The sequence below is a fragment of the Acanthaster planci genome, linkage group LG09, assembly GCF_054643075.1.
Source record: "Acanthaster planci isolate LZ-2023a linkage group LG09, COTS_SCS, whole genome shotgun sequence".
NCBI classification, from domain to species: Eukaryota; Metazoa; Echinodermata; class Asteroidea; order Valvatida; family Acanthasteridae; genus Acanthaster; species Acanthaster planci.
The window spans coordinates 9,365,705-9,385,737 of record NC_141785.1 but is presented as its reverse complement, the minus strand read 5'-3'; the positions used below and the strand labels follow the sequence as shown (position 1 = coordinate 9,385,737).

Genomic DNA, 20,033 nt, shown 5'->3' with positions numbered 1-20,033 from the left:
AATGCCATCATACTCAGCCAACGGAAGCAGGTCAATTCACTTCAGGACAAGCATGAACTGAGAGCCTTCTTTTAGTCCTTCGGTCGACCCCACCGCCCTTGCAGGGCGCTGGGACGGGTTAATGCCGTTAAAAGGTTTTGTTAAGAGCAGCCGTCACAAAGTCTAGTGGGTGATTTGCTACCTTAATGCATGCTATGCGCACAGGTCATGCGCACGAGGCGTTGTTTGAGATAAATTGTGTCCAATGGAGATTCGAAACAATTAGGCCTACTTCGTGGGGCACTGAGAAATGATCCCATCCCATTTTCGCATGACATTGGGGTCGAGCAAACAACTAGTACGTGTCCCGCTACCGATATTTTCAGTGTTAACTTGCAACAGACGCCAGACCCGCATATTTCCACATCGAATAACTGCATAATGACAAAGTTAGTGTGCCGCACGCGTGTTTCACCAACCATTAGATAAGACAGTCAGTAAATATTAAACCACTACATTAGCAGTAGTAAGTAAATAAAAGACAGCGGGTGTGTACTCGAATAAAATAAAACCGCAAGATAGAATGGAAAAGCATAGTAAAACCATTTGAGGTTCTAAGCCTTAAGTGGTTTTTCCAGGCAGCAAAATAGCAGAGGCCTATGAAGCTCAGTTTTTTTGGCAGGTATGTTTTCCGAACCGCTACTGGCGCACATACTTCAGTGATACTTGATATTCTACATCTGCATCGCAAGGCAAATTACCTTTATTGGAACCCAAGGTGAATTTGGTCTACTAATCCGAGAATATGGGCCCGGTAAAGGCAAGAAGCATTCCAATGCTAGGCTTGATTATTACCACGATCGTCCTCTCAGGCTGTGGTGTGCTATGGACGGCCTGCAGTGCACAGACTACGCCACAAGAATCGCCAGAACTGTTGGTCCGTCTGAGAGAGCACTTCTGCACAGATGCCGATGCAAGGTATCTTTCTCTTTCCGTTTCTCAGTTCCCATGGTCAAGGGACATATTTAGCCATGTATATGCGATCAAGTGTATTCACGCACGGTTCCTGATCCTGAGGCCTACTTAAATAATTCTTGATATGATATAAAGAAACAAAGATGTGGATAACACAAATGTATTATCAAAGTTCCATATCATGCATCCCTAAAGTATTTGCTTTAATAGATTCATATACTGATGAATGAAGTGACAAAACTCAATTCAATTTCAATATGACTTTTTTCGATATTGGTTAATATCAGGAAGAGTAAACAATAACGGAACAAATATATAAATCGAGAGATTATTATACAGTAACAAAAACGAGAAATACATATTAAGTATAGGAAAAAACAAAATCGGTGCAGGACAGTTTGTAAATGGCCACTTCATGAATTTTACTCAAAATTTCAAACTTCTTTGGGAATAAAAGAAAGTAATACGATTGGTATGAAAATAATAATAATAATAATAAAAACTGGGAGGCAAGTTGCCCTCACTGCCCCCCCTCGTGCTGGATACGCCACTATAGGTTCGACAATGAGGCCTAGTCATTTTCACCATCTTACGCCGTTGTCAGATATCCGCTTGTTTGGTATATACAGTACACATTTCTGATTAATGACGCTGTCTTTCTACTTGGTACGATGCAAAGAATGTAATTACGCGCAACATTACAGAGAACATATGCTTTAAGTCGGCCGCGTGAGGAAGATTTAGGCCTATGTTTGATGTTCTGCTCGAACGGGACATGATACCGGGGAAATCAGGAATGTGGCTTCAACTTCGCATTCCAATTGATCTAAAGTATTTGACGCCACTTTTCACGGCCAGGAGCACATATCGAAACGCCTCCACGGGTTAAATTCATACTTTTCAAACTGAGAAAGATTCTGCTAGAATCGAAACGTCCCACCCTCCAACCGTTTTTCTTTTCGATTTGTACATTATAGGTCACTGTATAGCCAGCAACCCTTTTTCTAGTGTTTTAAATTTCTACAAAATGCCATTGCTTTTGCAGTTCATGTAAGGTCCAGGGAGATACCATTTGTGCCGGACTTTGCACTACTGATCTAGATCAGTGGTTCTCTTGCGCCACTACGCTCTCCGTCACAGGTAGGTTTATCCATCTTTGAACCTCATTGTCCTCAGTCACCAGACTGAGTTTGAATAAGCTTCTTTCATCTCCTTCTACAGTTAGAAAATTATGAATCATTGCTGGTGCCACTCATTAGTCATTCGATCTTTTCATACTGCGACTCCTTCTATCAACTCGTGTTATAGTTTTTTTTTCATCTCAATTCAAGTACTGCTGTGACATTCTTCCTTACGAGTACGGAGGTTACAAATCGTTCAGTTTTTCAAAATACTGCAGTCGCCCGACGCTTATTTAGGACACATAAAAACCCAAACTAATTCAGCTACTATAAAAAAGAATCAAATTAATAACGTGCCAATATTGGAGACTAATCATCCATGCAACGCAAATTCAGTTTAATAGCTTATAAATCTTATAATTTCACTTGCCGAAATGACAACAAATTCATCCCACCCGTTTATGCCTTCTAGCTCCGGAATTATGCAGGGACACGAATCAAGTTCTGCAATGTCCCTACAGCGATGGCATATTATGCTTGTATGAGGATGGACGAGGTCTGTGCGTGTACTCCTTAGCAACACAACCGTTTTGCATCTGTGGCGAGGGAGATGAAATTTTCACTTCCCCGATTGCTTCAGACAGTCTCATTCCAAGGTAACTCTTGGCTTTGCTGTTAAAAGGATATAGATTCAATGTTTAGTTTCCTGCCTTTTACAAAATCTATACAACAAATGGCCAAGACGAAAGAAGGCTGGTGTCCACGTGATATATAATGAGAAACCGTATCAATGACTGAGGACATCTTTGTACAGCGTTATCTATAACCTCCTGTTAAACCACGGAATCGATTCATTTTTCTACACTACGACAGCCAATGTCTCCCCCCAGATGAGACGATTGACGAACCTTCTACTGAACCCACCCAAAACGAACAAACTACGCTGACATCACAAACTCCTTCGACGATGCCTGACGGTCAGCCCAGTACACCGGTACAGCCCGACGCACCAGGCACCAAGGCACCAGGCTTTGTGCACACCCCGGCCGCGGTAGACGGACACGCTACCATTCAGCTTCCAGCTTCAGTTACAACCGCCGCTCCCTCCACGACACCAGAAACTTCCACCGACGTGACAGTCATCGTGGTAGTAATCGTCCTGGTCATACTGCTCCTGTTGATCCTTCTTTTGGTGTTCCTCTGGCGCAGTGGAAAACTGGCAAAGCTGTTTAAAAAGCCTTCGTAAGACCTTGGTTTAATACTTGTCTTAATTTGTATATTACCCCTCTTCGTAAGGTGGTAAGCATTTATTCTAGTAAGCACCGTCCCTACTGCGTGCAAACGAAGTGGAAAGACTAAGAGCAAGCCTCCTTTCGACATTATTAGTATGTGTCCACCAAAACACGAATGCTACCATCGCTAACTTCTTTAAAATTATTAAGTCTTCCTGGTGATAATGCCAACGATTCCCCTCAAAAGTGCTGTAGGCACAGTATAGTAGTTCTTAATTCCGAAGAAACATGTAGAGAGGAGACAGAAGTAGTAGCTTGAGAGGTGGGAGGACAACCCCAGAAGAACGTTCTGGGTAAAACCCACAGAATCAGGTCGGGACTGAAAAGCCAAGCCACATGTGGACTGAGCCAGGAATCCAACCGGGCCACAAGCGCTACGCCAACCTGACTCCCCTGTGGACTGTCAGCACAAAGGCAAATATTTCGACACAAGTTTGCGAGTTAATTCATCACGTACCGCATGCCTCGTATTAAATTCATATCCACCTTGAAAACAAACAGGGAGAGAGAAAACAGAGGAGACATCTTCTTGCCAGTTCCCAAGTGAAAGGATTTTAGGTAAACGGAATGAATGACAGCATCAACTTGAATTGCTGTCAAAGATATGAGACAAATTTTTCCCAAACCAGGCTCAAAGTAGCTCATTCTAATGTTTGAAGATTCCTCTCTTTTCAGTTTTGTAATTTTCATGTTTCAAAGTGGTCGACGGCGCAAGTTTTGTCCGCAGAAGGGCTTTGGTATTTACGGGCAGGGAAAGTTGTTAAATTTGCATTGATATGTGAATAGTTGTGTCATCTTGTCCGCTAATAGTGAGAAAGTCTTGTTTTTGAATGTTTAGTCACTTATTTCTAAAGCCCCGTTTACTTGGTTGTTAAAAAAACTTTACTGCTTTTTGTGCACACACAGGAATGAAAGTTATACACCAGGCGTTCCGATGAACTAGGTAGGTATTTTGAAATATGGGTGACTATGTCGAATCGTAGAAGTATTTTTATGATAAACATCTACAGGAGGAAGTAATGCAATCGCAAACTGTCGCCGCAAATTTCACAAACGAAACTGAGTACACTTTGCATTACATTTTCAAAGTGACTTTTAATATTATTAAAACAAAACAAGGACACAAGCAGCGTCACAAATGGTACTCTTTACATCAGCGGTGATGAAAATAAAGACACTGCTTTGGTGCTTTGTTGGTTTCTAGATTCTAAGAGAGAGCGAGATATCCTTCCCGTATCATCGCTGCCTAGCCATTGACTAGAGGGATGCCATGAGCTTAATGTATGCATGGTGGAGTAGAGAAGCGTGCATGATGAAGACCATCAAGAAGATTACATGGACGAAATGTACAACAAACAAGTGACTGACCGCACCTTGATAGATGAACGGGTGCCCACATCGGAGAAATGTGCAGGGTTACGACTCTCTTACATTTTCTACCAGCAATAAATGAAAACGCTCTTAATAAAAAGGAAAGTACACATCAAATATTTGTGTCTAAGTGCCGATATTATCGGTCGCTGGTTTGACTTGAGTATGTAATTCTACAATCTTTTTCATAAGTTTCAAATTAAATCTAACTTTTTTTTGGCAATACAAAGTATGAATAGCATGCACATAATAAAGAGCAACGTAGGCCTATGTGGAGGTGTTTACACATTATAAAGAACAACATAGGCCTATGTGGAGGTGTTTACGTATATATTTTTTACCATTGCTTATGGACTGAATTGCTATCTTTATTTATAGTGAAATATAAATACACTGCATTCTGAAATGTTTTTTTCTCATCAAACTGAGTAACGTATAGAACTGTAATCTGTATAGTGAATCTGTTTCATGTTGGGCAATACCAGACTTGATTCTGTTATGAGGCACTCCATATCCATGAAAATGAGAACACATTCGGGTGATATTTTTGTCTGTGATAACGTATATTAGTGTTAAAGGTATACCTGTGCGCCATACTCTCCGGAGGGTGGAACCCCCCTAAAAAAAGGAATCGGTATAAGGTAATATTGGGCTTCAGATTATACAGAAAGCTTAGGTCCTCTCTATTACATTCATTTTCATAAATCTTCAAGGGTACCTTTTGTTTGTTTCAATACAAATTTCAAAAATGAAGTTTTACGTCTCAGTTAGCCTTATTTCCATCTTTTGTTTCACTATTCCAAACGGCATTTTACTGCCTTTTTGGTTCTTTATGCTAATGAAAATTCCATATTCATGAGCAAAACGGTGATGTCATCCCAGGAAGAAATCTCAATCTTACATTGGTTTGTACACAAACAAGTGGTGCATTTTTGTAGATTTTTCAGAACTTGATTTTCTCTTATTTGCTGATTGCTTGTTGTTCATGTGCATAGCAATAAGCAAGCATCAATCCCTTTCTCTGAAATGTTTTCAGTATAGGTTCACAATACGAACAGAAAAACCTATGCACTGAGCTATATCTTCCTCAGTTGTCCAGAAAAGTATGGATAATTCTAAAAGTATTCAAAAGTGCACTTTTTGATACCTTCGCAGAAATACTGTGTCAAAGAAATATTCATTGCAGCTCCACTTAAACATATAACCGTAAATGCTTTGAAATACAAAGTACACTATAACAACACTTATAAAAGAAATTTACAGGAAATATTCTTTTTCAGAGTTGTGCCAAAATTACACGAAGTACACACTTTTTGCATTACTTTGCGAGTTGTCAATCAACAAAAACGATTAGCAGCAAACAAAAGGGAGATGTTACTGTTTTTTTGGACCGGTGCAGTCTGAAATTGGGAGTGTATGGGGTCCGTAGGCTGCATTGCGCATGCCTGCCTGGACAAACGCATAGCAAAGTTTGGTCAAGTGTTAGGAATAGGCTCAAGATATGGTACAACAGACTCCATTTTGTTTCAAAGGATTCGCAAGTTCACGTGATATTGACACCGGTTGCAGTTGACGTGTTATGCACATGTGGCTTCTTTTTTCTAGGAAATACCAAACCGGCAAACACCGGGACGTTCGCCCTAAATAGCATGACGAAGTTCCAGAAATGGGACCGGCAGTAGTCTTATGGACTGTATTGTTATTCAAATCTGAGCCAACCACGGAAATGTCAAAAAATCATCATACGTGGAGTTAGCCGGTTTCAATAACGTGCACAGCAAATGCACGCACGATCCGGACTCTTCAAGTCGTTCATTATGTGGTTATGTGGCTTCAGGGTGTAGAATAATATGCACTGCACTGAATTACTAGAATAATGTGAACGAATCAAAGCGAATTATCATTACTTATTTATAGCCAGTGTCATAAATTTGCGAAGATATTCGTACAGTGCGACATCTTAGTTCCATGGGTTATAATTCGTTCGCAGTCCACAGCCACAAGAAACTGTTGAAAAGCCACAACCCTACAAAATCTACACATTGCAACTGCACTTCGTTATACAAGCCTACCATATGGAGGCACACCAGGATTGTGCATATTGGGAACTTGAGCTACGAGAAGACAAAAGAGAAGAGACGTAAATACCAGCAGCTTCGACAACAGCCATAAATCCAGATGAGAAAGTCATAAAAAATTATGAAGAAGACTCGGTGATTTAACTGAATATTTCGCGATCCATACGGCCCTTCAAGGTTGCCTAATTGACAGTGACAATGATGGTTATGAAAGTTCAATATGTCCTTTAACGGGTCAAAAGTATGTCGCGCTGTCAGCTTATATCCCGGACAGTGTCCTCCTATCATTTTTCATATCAGTGTGGTTTTTAACGGGGCTACATCTGAAAGGGCGCCTCCTATTTCCATAAGTCTGGGGCGACGGCGAGTACAGTGCCGTCGCCGCGACGACGAAACGTAATTTTATGTCCTCTTTAGAACACCATAGTTTTGTTCAAATTAACTGGATGAGAGCAAATCTGCCACCAAATGTACGACGTGTAATACCTGTAACTACATGCTGCGGTTCCAACAGAGCAGAATATTCCACATTGACTTTTCTGTCCAAAAATTATATCCATTTGAAATTATAGTCTAACATTCTTTCAGCTATGATCCCGTAATTACTGAAGACCTTCAACCAATTAAACGTGATGGTACAGGTAGAAAGTGTCAACTACAGATTAAAGAAGAGCTTGAAGGGCATAAACATTATACAAAAACCTCTTCGCTGAAAAAGTAATCAATCTAAATAAGCAACAGCCACCGTCCATCTCTCCACAGTGGGGCAGTCACATCGAATTTTGCAACCTCCAGCTTGTAATATTAACATGAATGAGACAGTCGTGTGTTTCATTGATATTTTGTTGCATAAACCGACGAAATTAACGTGATTACAGCGACAAGGAAACATCGAAGCGAAACTCCAGGGAAGGGCTTCAGTGGAACTTTGATTGAAAGTTTGCTCCTGATTCACTGCCACTGACGGTCAAAATAAAGCTGGGCTTACATTTTTGGGAAAGGGTTGCTCGTTTCCATGAACTTACACGGCAATGAATCAGCAGAGAAAACGAAACTTTGGTAAGTAAATTATAAAAACAATCAGCAATTCTATTTGTGCACAACTTATCAATGCGGCACTGAGGTTTTTTCAGGAAAGACGTCACAATTCTGCTGAATCAGATGAATGTGTAAACTCGTTAGCATAAACCAAAAACGGGCACCAAAATAGGCTATACCCTACAGCAAGACAGAAAAAGAACGAAAAAAATTTGGTGCATTCATCAAGGGCTGTATTTTAGGAAAAAAACCCGTTGTACACCGCATTACCCTTTAATTGAATATCGGGAGAAATTCCCTTCATCAACCTTGCTCATCCTTGAACAGCGGACAACCACAGAAATCCGTTGTTATTCGTGTAAGCTGTATTGTTTAGTTAAAGCTTTCGTCACTGGGATATTTTGGTCTGCATTTCTACAGTACAAGTAAATTTTCTCATGGCAACATGTGCGCCCTGCATTTTCTGTTTTAAATTTCCTGGTTCCGCTATACTGAGAATTCAAACATCAGTGAGGCTTTGTTTTCCCAGCAACCACTACGACAAACACTAGGCCTACAAATCAACACAGTTCAACACGCGACAGACTCGCCTGCCCGAACGGCCTTCACTACTTCTCCATTATTTTCACATCGACTTTCGAGCACCTGGTGGCTGAGAAACAATGGAAAAAGGAACACTGTCTAAACGGGCTTTGCTCGGTTTCCCTGCGTTCCTCTTGGTTCAACTGATCCTCGAAGGAATTCTGTTGAGGTCGTGTTCAGCTTTGGAGCGCGATCTTCCTGAAGAGTTGAATATCACTAAGATAAGAAAACGTTTTTGTGGAAGGTAAGCATAGTTAAAAAAAACGCGATGAACGATGTGGGTCATTCTATAAAATTGAGGTCTAAATAAAGTGGATTATGAATGAAAAGATATGATAAATAAATACTGTACTTGTGAACAAGCCCTCAGAGGGAAAGATACAGAAATACTGGTTATTCTGTAAGTTTCGGTTTCAACTCAGTGGCATATCTAGCTCCCCTGAGACCATTTTGCGTTTTTTAAGGAATTGAATGCGCCGCCATTTTAGAAGAAGTACTATTTCCTTAGTTAGAGGGGTGCTACGGATTCTGTTACTGATGAAAAAAAATGAAGAAAGAAAGAAAGATCGTTTTCGGGAAAAAGCAACACCCCCACATCCTAGACCCGGATACACCACTGTCCAAAACGAGTGACATTAACAAATGTAACTTGAATGAAGCTCCACGTATAATTCTATTCTGATTATACAGAAATACTTCGATGAATTGAAATTAAGATTGTTCCTCAACTTGGCCAAGTTATCGGGACAGAGAATCATGCGCCGTGCTCCTGAAGATAAACACATTTAACACTACCTCTCTACCTTGGAGAAGAGTCCTGTGGTTGGATCAATTACATACTGTCCCAAAGAGTCACTGTCAAATCGATTTCGTTAAAACATGGTCATGTATTTTGTGAGAGTGAGAGATTTTGTGAAGGGGCTTGAGTGGTCAACAACCAATTTAGCCTTTGTATATGGACTTTGACTTTTACCTCGAAAGAGCAGCTACTCAGTGACAGCTGACACTTGTATTTAGAAATCAGGTTGTTGCTTGAGGACTTGGTCCTTGTAATCTGCTATCATGCTAACGACGTTTGATCATTAACCCATTCATTAGCCAAGACCAACCGGCAACACTTGCACAGTCTCTGCCTCTACAAGTGCCCATGCTTCACCTGGTTTGGGAGAAACTAGTACATAGGGGTAAAGTGGTTTGCCCAAGATCACAGAATGTTCAAGTTGTCAGCTACATCATCTGAATCTGACAAACCCAAGTCACAAGACCGCGCCCCCACTCATGCGTAATATTGCGGAGCATTTCATGAAATCAATTATTCGACACTTTTCAAATGTATGGACAGCTAGCCTACATTATGATAACGAAATATTATACTGAAATTTTAAAAAATTTAACAATACATTACAAGTAAGTCATTTTATGGCGGAGTTATCACTCTTTCCTTTCAAAAAATTCTATTTTTGACGTTCCCTTATAGATGTTCTGGAGGCTGCAAAAACCTCAAGTTACAAGTTTTTCAAGTTTAGATATCCACTTTCTTGAGAGAGAAAAACTAGATTTGGGGTGTAATGCTGTAAAGAGCATACAATAATTTGCAGAAGGTTTTTGTCTCCAAATTTGAGAAGACCTGGCCCAAAATCAGTTGGAAAAAAGAAAAACCTTTGTGCTATATTTTACATGCAATGCATGAATTTTGGGCTTACAAATGCAAGTTGTATACGCTTGAATTTTGGAATAACTTTTCTGAATTTGAATCAGTTTCTTTTGAACACTTCTGGCACTACGATGGTGGATCAGGGAATTCTGTGTTTTAATTATAATTACCATAGGGCAGTCGTCTGCCGAAGGATCACCAAAGGGACCGATATTCGAGAAAGAGAAAACTTGGTTCGAGTTGTAACCTAACTGCATTTTGGCAATGTCTGTACTTTTTTTATCAGGTGCGCCAGGAGGTCTTTTTTATGCAATCCCCAAAATCCTCAAGTGTGTCGGATGTGTCGGGAAATCTGTAGAACCGACTCGAAATTAAGATGCTGGAATGACACGGGTAGGCATAAAAATCGAAACTTTGGGAAAATATCTCTAATATTTTCGATGCTGATTCAAGGCCAGATTTCAAACATCTAGATCCTTTATCATTAGAGTTGAGCTGCACATGCTTACCGATTCACTGCTTTGGTTAACCAATTATCCTTAACAACACAGATTATACATGTGGAGACAGGGCGTTGGAAACAGTGTGTGGCTACCTAGACGCTGTGGTTTGTAAAAATGAGAGCGCTAACGAGACATGCGTTTACGAGCTCTGTTCTGAGAAAAAGCCTGTCTGTACTACATCGGAACAGGAATCGAATCCTGAGTGGGCTCAGAAGAAGAGGTACTTTTCCGGACAAATTCAGTCTCTTCTATCATTTTAAGTGCTGTGTGGAAACATAATACTCGTTACTAAAAGGGCACATTATACGTAGCAATATTAAACGCAGTTCCAGTGAAGTACTCCTTTGTGCCGTATTTGCTTGACTTTCAGTGTTTGTTCTGCCATTTGATGGGCGAATTTGTATGAACATTTCGAGCCAAAGTTCTTTTTTCTCAGGCAGACACCTCAGTGATACACCTATTTTGCACTAAGTTTGGCTGTCATTTAAAAAAAAAAACTTTGTTGACTTTGATGAGTAGCTTTTGTTTCGGTTCATTTCAGAAGGCGTGTGATCAAAACCTTTCCACATACAGTTTTCGTGATCGCAGATTAGTTCACAATTAGAAAAGACCCCCCACCCAAACGGGGAAAATCGAAATATTTAAACAAGTGTACTTCACATTGAAAGTGACAAATAATGGTCTTGCGATCAAGAAGATTAGATAGAAAAAACGTTATTGTAGCTACAATTCACATCCTGGACCCTTTCGTGAAATACAAGCAAAAAGTTATTTTAAGCTGGAGTTTGGTTGGAAGGCACAGATTAATAAATATGCCAGATGTATTTCATGTGCCAACAAACATTTTTTTCAAAGCTGCAACCAGACAGCTACTATTGTCATCGCATGCGTCTTACCTCTCGTGATTTTTCTGGTTCTCCTTGCGGCCGGGGTGTGGTATCTGAGACGGAGAGGAAAATTGCAGGCCTCAAGTAAAAAATCTCGGTGAGTCGAGGGAAGGATGAACGTTTTCTGAACAACCCCCTACTGGGGTTTTGTGATTTAATTATTTCAAATCTTGGACTAGATTAACAGCAACAACTGCTTCTGCCGCCAAATGCACCCTTAACGTCACTTGGATTAGCCTGTTATATTCAAATGATTGAAATATGAATGTGGAAACACATGTAATGTACAACAATGGCTAAATAAAGTGACATTCTCGTGAAATCAAACAAACCTCAATCATGAAGGGAACCTGGCGACCAAGCGGAAACAAGGTGCTTGTTGTACAGTAAAAAAAAAATCCTGTTTGAAAAAGTGAAATTGTGGAAAGTGCAACGAAACCCAATTAAGGACATTTGAATTTACAGTAATAAATTTTGTTCAATGTAGAAACCCTGCTGGCGAGTCGGCTACCGTGGTGAATACACAGCGTAAGTTTTTTAACGATGTTTTATTTATTCATTGTTTATGGAGATATTATAGGAGCTTTAATACTTGTACCAACCACCCTGTCAAAGCAACGTCTACTTAATATGAGCTCTCATTGGATAGATTTTGTAGAACCTATCACCAGGGTCAACACTTCTGCATGTGCACAATTGCCTGCCAAATACATGTACATGCTCGTTGATTAGAGAAGTAGGTCTCCACATTGCACTGCGCATCACAAAGTTCATAAAACAGTTTAGAGGCCATCCGCGTACATGGATAAGGCGGGGAGCCCGAGCCAATACCGACAGCAAATGAGTTTTGCGAAGGACTTTGACAGGCAGATCATCCACAAAATTGACGTGATATTTTGCCTTAATTTAAAATACTGATTGAATAAATTTCATCTCTGTCGGTGTTCAGTTCCTCCTCCGGCCTTCAACAGTCAGGAATACTCATATGCATACGCGCTGCAACAGAGGGGACAAACCGGGCCAGACACAAGGGGAGCCAAGCCCATCGAGGAAGACGACGATGAATATCATTTCTACTGCCCACTAGACAAAGAAAATGAAGGAAAGAGCAACATCCGCTATGTGGAAGGTGGACCAGAGGCAAGGAGACTTCAAAATACGGAGGCTCCAAACAACCCTTATTATTTTGTGCTAGAAAAATCAAACAAAGATGTCGGCAATGATCAAGCAAGATTGTCATCTTTGGAAGGCAGTCACGACTATTTTCCACTGCAGAAATCACCCCAGCACCCATCTGACAGTAAAGTGCCTGAGCACGAAGCTAAAGAAAAAGCTGAGGATAAAAAAGACGCATCATCGGTGGGAAAGGATCTGGCATATTTCCTGCTGAAGAAATCGGCCCAGTGCCCATCTGAGAAAGAGACGCTTGGGCACGAGGCTACAGAGGGCTGCAAGAATATGTCCGAGTTTCAGGCTGGGGACAAGTATCCCGAGTATCAGGTTGCGATGGTATCTTCCTCACCAGGAGGAGACTCGGACAGTGAAGAAGCCTCATCCCCGTACGACCACCTTAACCGACTTGGAGGCAAGCACTCCGCTGAGGGCGATCCGTCCGATGAGGGCTTCGCTGACTACCAGCATTTGAAGGGGGACTAAAAGTAGGATCGTAATTACCTAAAGTCGACCTCTTTTTGAAAATGAAACAGTCGTAAAAAAAGAAATTTAGGGAGGAATCAAGCGGAAAGATTGTATACTTCAGAGAATGTGTAACTGCATTAATACGATGACGCAATATTTGTACAATAATAAAGCTCTGCTTACTATTTGTTAAGAGGTCCAGTGCGATAGATTGGTAAAGATCTAACTGCTTTCTATATGATAACCATTGGGAAAAGATAACACAGAAAAAAAAAACAGAACCAAAATATTAATCGCCCTTCTCTCATTATTTAGGAAAAAAGAAACACTTAAGGGTATACCATTAGGAAATGTCTTCAAGAAAGCGCATATTAGTACGGTCATTATATTTGTTTGTAAATAGTTTCTTCACGATTAACGTAATCAACATTTAGTGAATTAATATTCATTAGTTTTGTCCGTAGATAGTTTAACTCTATCGACGTCAACTGTATTAGGCTTTGTTGCTGTTTGGTCCAGCTTTTCCCCCGGAAATTTCCTACAAATCCGCTATAGATTTGACTAATATTTTAAATAGAGAGCAATTTAACATTAACACAGGATTTCATAAATAGAGGAATATGAACATTGAAAACATGCTGAGGTGCACTTTTTGTGAATAAATTGATAACATATTTCAATTTTTGGTCATTAACATACATGCGCGAAAGCAGCATCATAGACAGCGCTTTGTCTATTATAGTTCATTATTTGGAAAGATACTTTACCGAAGTTAAACCAGTATTAAGTAAGTTTGGTTTGTTTCCGATCTTTTGAAGCAGTATTCGCCCCACATGGCGAATACCGCTCTAGATGCTGTCTGTACTCATGCTCACATTATGCGTGAAAAGATTTTCCACGCTTCCCCTGCCAACTACGTTTTGCTTTCAATCAACTTCAACTGAGAATGTTAAGACGACTGTGGCTATATATTTGTGTCTGATGAAATATTTAAGCATTCCTTTTGTAATTTGTCATTTTCGTCATAGTGTTAGCGAACTACCGGTTTCCCCTTCAGAAAAATGATCACCTAGACATTCAGTGAATACCGCGACCTTGTCCTCCCTTGTACATGTATAGTATATTTAGAACCACACAAATCCCTTATTCTTGTTCGGTGTGGCACGGATGCGGTGTAAAGAAATCAAAACTGACGTCATTTGGAAAGGGGGGTGTTTTTAGTACACTGGCCCCTCGCAGATTTTCAAGCGCATGCAACGTGCCTATTTTCAATCGCGTTTACTTCCTGCATCTGCAGTACTTGGGAAGTATTCATCAAACAGTCTAGCTTGGGACGATCAACTTACACACCAGGTACTAGGCTCCCATGTCTCAACGGTTAAACTCACATCGACTTTCTATAGAGTACCTGGCTATAGTACTGACGCAGCTCAAGGAGAAAGACACCGTCAGAAACGGCATCGTTTGCTATCCCTGCATTTGTATCTTTTGCTTCACCTGATCACAGAGGGAAATCTGTTTGAATCGTGCACCTAAAGAATCGAGAAAATAACAACATGGAAAGGAATCCCTGTAGGCCTATGCGGTAAGCAGAGCATATGATTGGAGAAGCTGTAAGAGTTACCATATGCAGATCAAAGTATTTTTATGAAAATGGATTGGACAAAAAGGCAATTGCTCCGTAATACAATTTTTATTTGTAAATCTGGGTTATTCACCATTGCTATTACAACTTAAACTTAATCATCTAATAACTATATTTTTGCGCGGCTATGGGAGCAAACTCATAAATTTTACATCTAACTGTCATAATTTCCCTGTGACTTTTGTGTACAGTAATAGTAATAGGCCTAGGTGTAGGACCACTACACAGCCACCACAAACACGTGGGCCTGCTGCTACGACGACTGCCCTTGCGTGCGTCTTATCTCTGGTGCTTTTTCTGGTCCTCGCTGGGGCCGTGGTTTGGTATCTTAGACGGAGAGGAAACCTGCCGGCTTGCCAGAAGACGCCCCTGTGAGTGAAGCACCGAATAAATTTTTTTCTTACCATTTGGGTCATTCTATTATTTAGGGGTCACATCTGACATTTGATTCGGCAAGTTCAGAACACGTTCTCTAATTTCCCAAAGTGATAAACTAATGCAAATGACCTGCCATACAAATGAAAATAGCTTGAAATCAATTTCAGTGATATTTCCATGTCGAATTACACAGATCAGGTGTAACAGGGACACAAACATGTCAAACGTTTGGACCCTGAACTTACAGAACGACCCATTTCTTTGATTGTTGTAGTTGATAGTGACTGTAACATTTGAACTGCACATCCTGTTAATGCTAATCCATTTTTTGTTTCAAAATTGATGTGACGTACTAAAATGTTCATGTGACTGATAAACATCTCTGAAAAAAATAAGCTAGATCGATTCGATCTTTTGAAGCTCAGGGATTCGTTGCACCTTGTTTGATGATTTTCCATAGAAACAACTGAAATAGCTTTGCGGAATACTAAACGCAGAGGAATATGAATCACTAAACGCAGAGGAATATGAATCTAATAGGGACTAAACGCAGAGGAATATGAATCTAATAGGGACTAAACGCAGAGGAATATGAATCTAATAAGGACTAAACGCAGAAGAATATGAATCTGAGAAATACAGTCGTGCTTAACAATGTGTATTTCATGTTGTAGGAACCCAGCTAACGAGTCTGATACTGAAATGGATACACAGGGTGAGTTTTTGTTAGGGCAAACGTCGAAACAGATTACGTCGTTACGTGCTAAGGAGTGCGAAGTATAGCATGTGAGGTTTGCTCATACCTCCCGCGTTTCCCGCCTTGTCCAAGGGTTCGATGGACCTCTAAATTTATGTGATCTATCACTGATAGATTTTGAAGACTCTGTCACGACATCTCCGAAAAATCACTTGAAGTATACCCAAACAAAAACGTCTTATTTACAAAGCTCTGAAACCGAACTGAGGTTATACAATGTTCTAGGAACCTTTAGAAAATCATACAATCGTGCATGATCTTTAGACTATTTTGAATCTTGAATAAATTAGAGAATATTTGGAGAGTTTAAAGCGAGGGCTGCAGGACTTCCAAAGAAGACACAAAGAACATCGTATAATCGTGGTGCTCTACAGAACAGAACGTATTCAAGAACATTCATGAATACGTAAGCCCATAAAATTCAAGAGTTCAAGCACACACACACCCAACCACATTTTGCGTGACCACCCGCGCAAGTTGATTAGGCCTACAGCTGTGATACTATTTCCACGTGAGCACATTAGTGAAACTGTCTTCTCAATGCATTTTCATTAAGTAAAAGCAGGCTTCCCACCAATGCTTTACCACTTTTTACACATCCTTCCCAATGGCCATTACAAGCACATCTGGATAAGACAGTCCCTTCGGGGAACGAGCGCGATAAAGGGTTTTACCTCACTGCTGTTGACAAGCAAATCATTCGCAAAATTACCTTCTCAAATACAGAGTGAGCAACGTGATCATTTCGAGCTTTGTCGGTGTTCAGTTTCTCACAGACCACCCCTGCCAGATCCCTCGGCCCTGGGCAGTCAGGAATATTCATATGCGTACGGGCAGACACCAGGGGGACAAACCGAGCCCGGCACTGAGGCAGCCAATCCAATCGAGGAAGACGACGACGAATATCATTACTACTCCAGACTAAATAAGGAAGGTGAAGGAGAGAGCTTGCGCTATGTGGAAGGCGGACCAAGGGCTGGGAAACCGTCCAATACGGAGTCTCCTAACAACCATAATTATTCTGTTTTGGAAAGATCTGACGATGATGGGGAAAAGATTGCGGAAGACATCGGCAATGACGAAGCCCATTCGTCCCCAGGGGAAGACAATCACAGTTATTTCCCACTGCAGAAACCACCTAACCGCCCCTCTGAGAGCGAGAAGTCTGATGGTTTAGATGACCAGGCATATTTCCCGTTGCAGAATAGGCCCAAGCTCCAGTCCGGGGACGAGAATTCCGGGTACCAGGCTGTGACAATATCTTCCAAAGCAGGCGGCGACAATGAAGAGGCCTCGTCCCCATACGACCACCTTCACCGAGTTGAAGGCAAACAGTCCGCAGACGGCGACCAGTCTGATGAAGGCTTTGCTGATTACCATCATTTGGAGAACTAGAAGTGGGACCTCGGGCCCAATTTGATCATAAAAACAGTTTTATGGAGAGAATTTTTGGCAAGTTTGAACAAGATGGTTCTAGAAAATCAGTGTATGTATCAATGAAAACGTGATGATGCTTTTGATGCCATAACAATCGTACAGTTGTATAATTCATTGTACATGATAACAGTTGTCATGTGTCGATGGCGTCTTATTTCAACAGGTCTTATGTGAAAGATTTTCCCATAAGAAATAACTGAAATGCAACAAGGTGTCATTTTTAATGTCCACAATATTTTTCTTTTCAAGAGAAAAACAGTATGCGTCAACCTAAAAGAGCAGGGGCGGAATCTGCCCCCATTTTTCGGATATCGCCGCAGTGCATAGTTTCAGGAGTTGAACACTGAGGAGTTTTAGGGTAACTCTTTCCGGCAATTTTATAAATATGGACATTTCATATACATAACAACTTCTTCGGTATCAAATGTTTCTAAAATGTATAGTAATTATATACGTCTTGAGTTATGCTTTGTGGTTAAGAGCCATTTATTCTGTAAACTTACTTAACGAATATTGTATTAATGGGGCTTCCTTTGGCACATAGATTTGCGCGGAATATACACAGACAACACAGTAATATTGCTATTAGTCACTATAGTTATATGACATGGACAGGTGAATATAGCATACATATCCAAAATTAATGTAGCCTACTGTCTTCATACATTTTATTGGATGGCCCTTTTATGTAATTGACTTGTAATAATTTTGTTTTTAGCATATGTCAAAATGTATGTACGAGAAAATTTTAATGAATGCTTTAGGTTAAATGATTATTATTTTCGGCGAATCACTAAAATTTTCAAAATTGTTTTTATCATTGTAGTCTCTTTATAAAACAATTCAAGCGACCCAAATTTAGTGGTTTTTGCTACAAATGTACTCCTTACTTTTCCACGTTTAACAAATCTGCTTTGGACTTGACACGCAGTTTTCTCATACTTTCAGGGAAACATCGCTTACCGTACACTGCAAAAACTTTGTTAAGCCAGTAAGACAGCTTTTTAAAACATTTGTTTTGTTATCAGCTTGACATGTAAACATGTTTAAATGCTAAGCACGTTTAGATTTTTAATGGACTATATTTAGCCACTGAACATGAATGTTTAGGACTTGAACACGAAATGTTTAGCATCCAAACATTTTGGCAAAGTGATGGCAAAATTGTGTTTAAAAGCTAAACACTTTTTAGAGTGTACGATGGATTTGGTACTAAACAAAGCACGCCATGGTCCACTTTAAACAAAAATCATCGCTAAACATAATCAGGTGGAAAAAGCACTGATGGATTAATGGTACATGTATATATCAAGGTTTGCTGTCATAAATAGATAACACCTACCCGATACCAACACCTTCAAAGATTTCAAAGAGACTGGACAGCAAACACTCAACATAATTGTTGCTGAAAATAGGAAGCCGCGCCAATAATGCACCAATATGTATTGTCTGAGTTTGGAGTTTCAGTATCACAGCATTCAGCTTACTATAAAAAATCTTACTACTTGTGTTATAGAACTAAGAGGAAGAGACACATCACGGATCTGGTTTTAAATCACCCGTAATTTTACCGAGGGAAGGGAGTGTGAAACTGTGACCATAAGCGTAAACATCAATGGAAGGTTTGGTTTCCTGGATCAGCCCTATATGGAGCCATGTATTAAGGCCCTTCATTCCGCATATGCTTGACTAATAGTACTGTTTGTGAACAATCCAATGTATAGCTGAAAATATGTTATATCACGAACATACCCAGAATTCTTGGACAATTTCTCTCCGTTTAATCCATGAATGAAAAAAAGCTGTTAAGGAAGTGCAAGCACTGAAAATAAAAAAAGGTTTATTTTGGGAAAGGGGAAATAAAGCCATTACATCCTGTGCTAACCTCACGTTTTGACAGTCAAGGAACTGCCATTACTACAACTTGGAAAAAGTTTCATCATTGTTATTTAAAGCATGACACTAGTCCAAAGACACAAAGCCAAACATTTCAACAAAAAGTCGAAGGATCCGTAAGATGGGTCACGGGCCTCGTGCAGACACCGAGCCGCAAAAGATCGAAGCCGATTTACGGAAACTGCGCCCTGAACAGTCACCTCAGCAAGGAATTTGACCCGTGATGTGACCTCTCTTTCATGTGTACATGTACGTTGCACTGCACTAATTCAAGCCTCATTGAAAATAGTGTAAAATCAACAAAGTTAAAAGCCCGTTGGGGGCAACCAAAGTCCCTGAGGCCTCTCCCCCAAAAAGTCTTGTCGAGCCCTTAATTATTTCCATATTTTAGTAACCAATTTGAGTTTTAATTACCCTTGTCGGTCCTTCACATTTCAATTATTTTCAAATTTTAGTAGGTTATTACTAATTCGAGTTTTAATTATCCACCCAAAAAGCCTCACTCCCCTGAAGTGAATGTTCCCAAGTCTGCCAGCAGCCATTTTTCAAATGATATCCCTCAACCTTCTCAGGCTCTTCAGGCAATTATTCACACACATAAATGAGAGGAACGTGCGGCTGGGACAAAGTTACATGGGTCAACTTTACTTGAGGCAGGGTTAGTTTACGTAGTACTGCTTACTCAGTGTGTGCTGTAACGTGGGACGAAATAAAACCAAACAATGCTGAATGGACGTCGTCTGTCCTTGTGTTGGCCTTCACTTTAGGATTTGCACTACAGCGTAACAAAAGGTATCACAAA

The 20,033-nt window shown here is 40.3% G+C and overlaps 1 protein-coding gene across 1 annotated transcript; it reads left to right on the top strand.

Annotated features, from left to right (window-relative positions):
* The first annotated feature begins 314 nt into the window (after positions 1 to 314).
* On the top strand, positions 315 to 19,965 carry LOC110989920 (uncharacterized). Its single transcript, XM_087141151.1, has 10 exons — positions 315 to 957; positions 2,000 to 2,094; positions 2,548 to 2,731; positions 2,949 to 3,317; positions 4,274 to 4,306; positions 10,377 to 10,483; positions 10,642 to 10,813; positions 14,961 to 15,134; positions 15,816 to 15,856; positions 16,665 to 19,965. The coding sequence occupies exons 1-10, from the start codon at positions 785 to 787 to the stop codon at positions 17,291 to 17,293; spliced, it is 1,977 nt and encodes a 658-aa protein (XP_086997277.1). The 5' UTR covers positions 315 to 784; the 3' UTR covers positions 17,294 to 19,965.
* Positions 19,966 to 20,033: the final 68 nt, after the last annotated feature.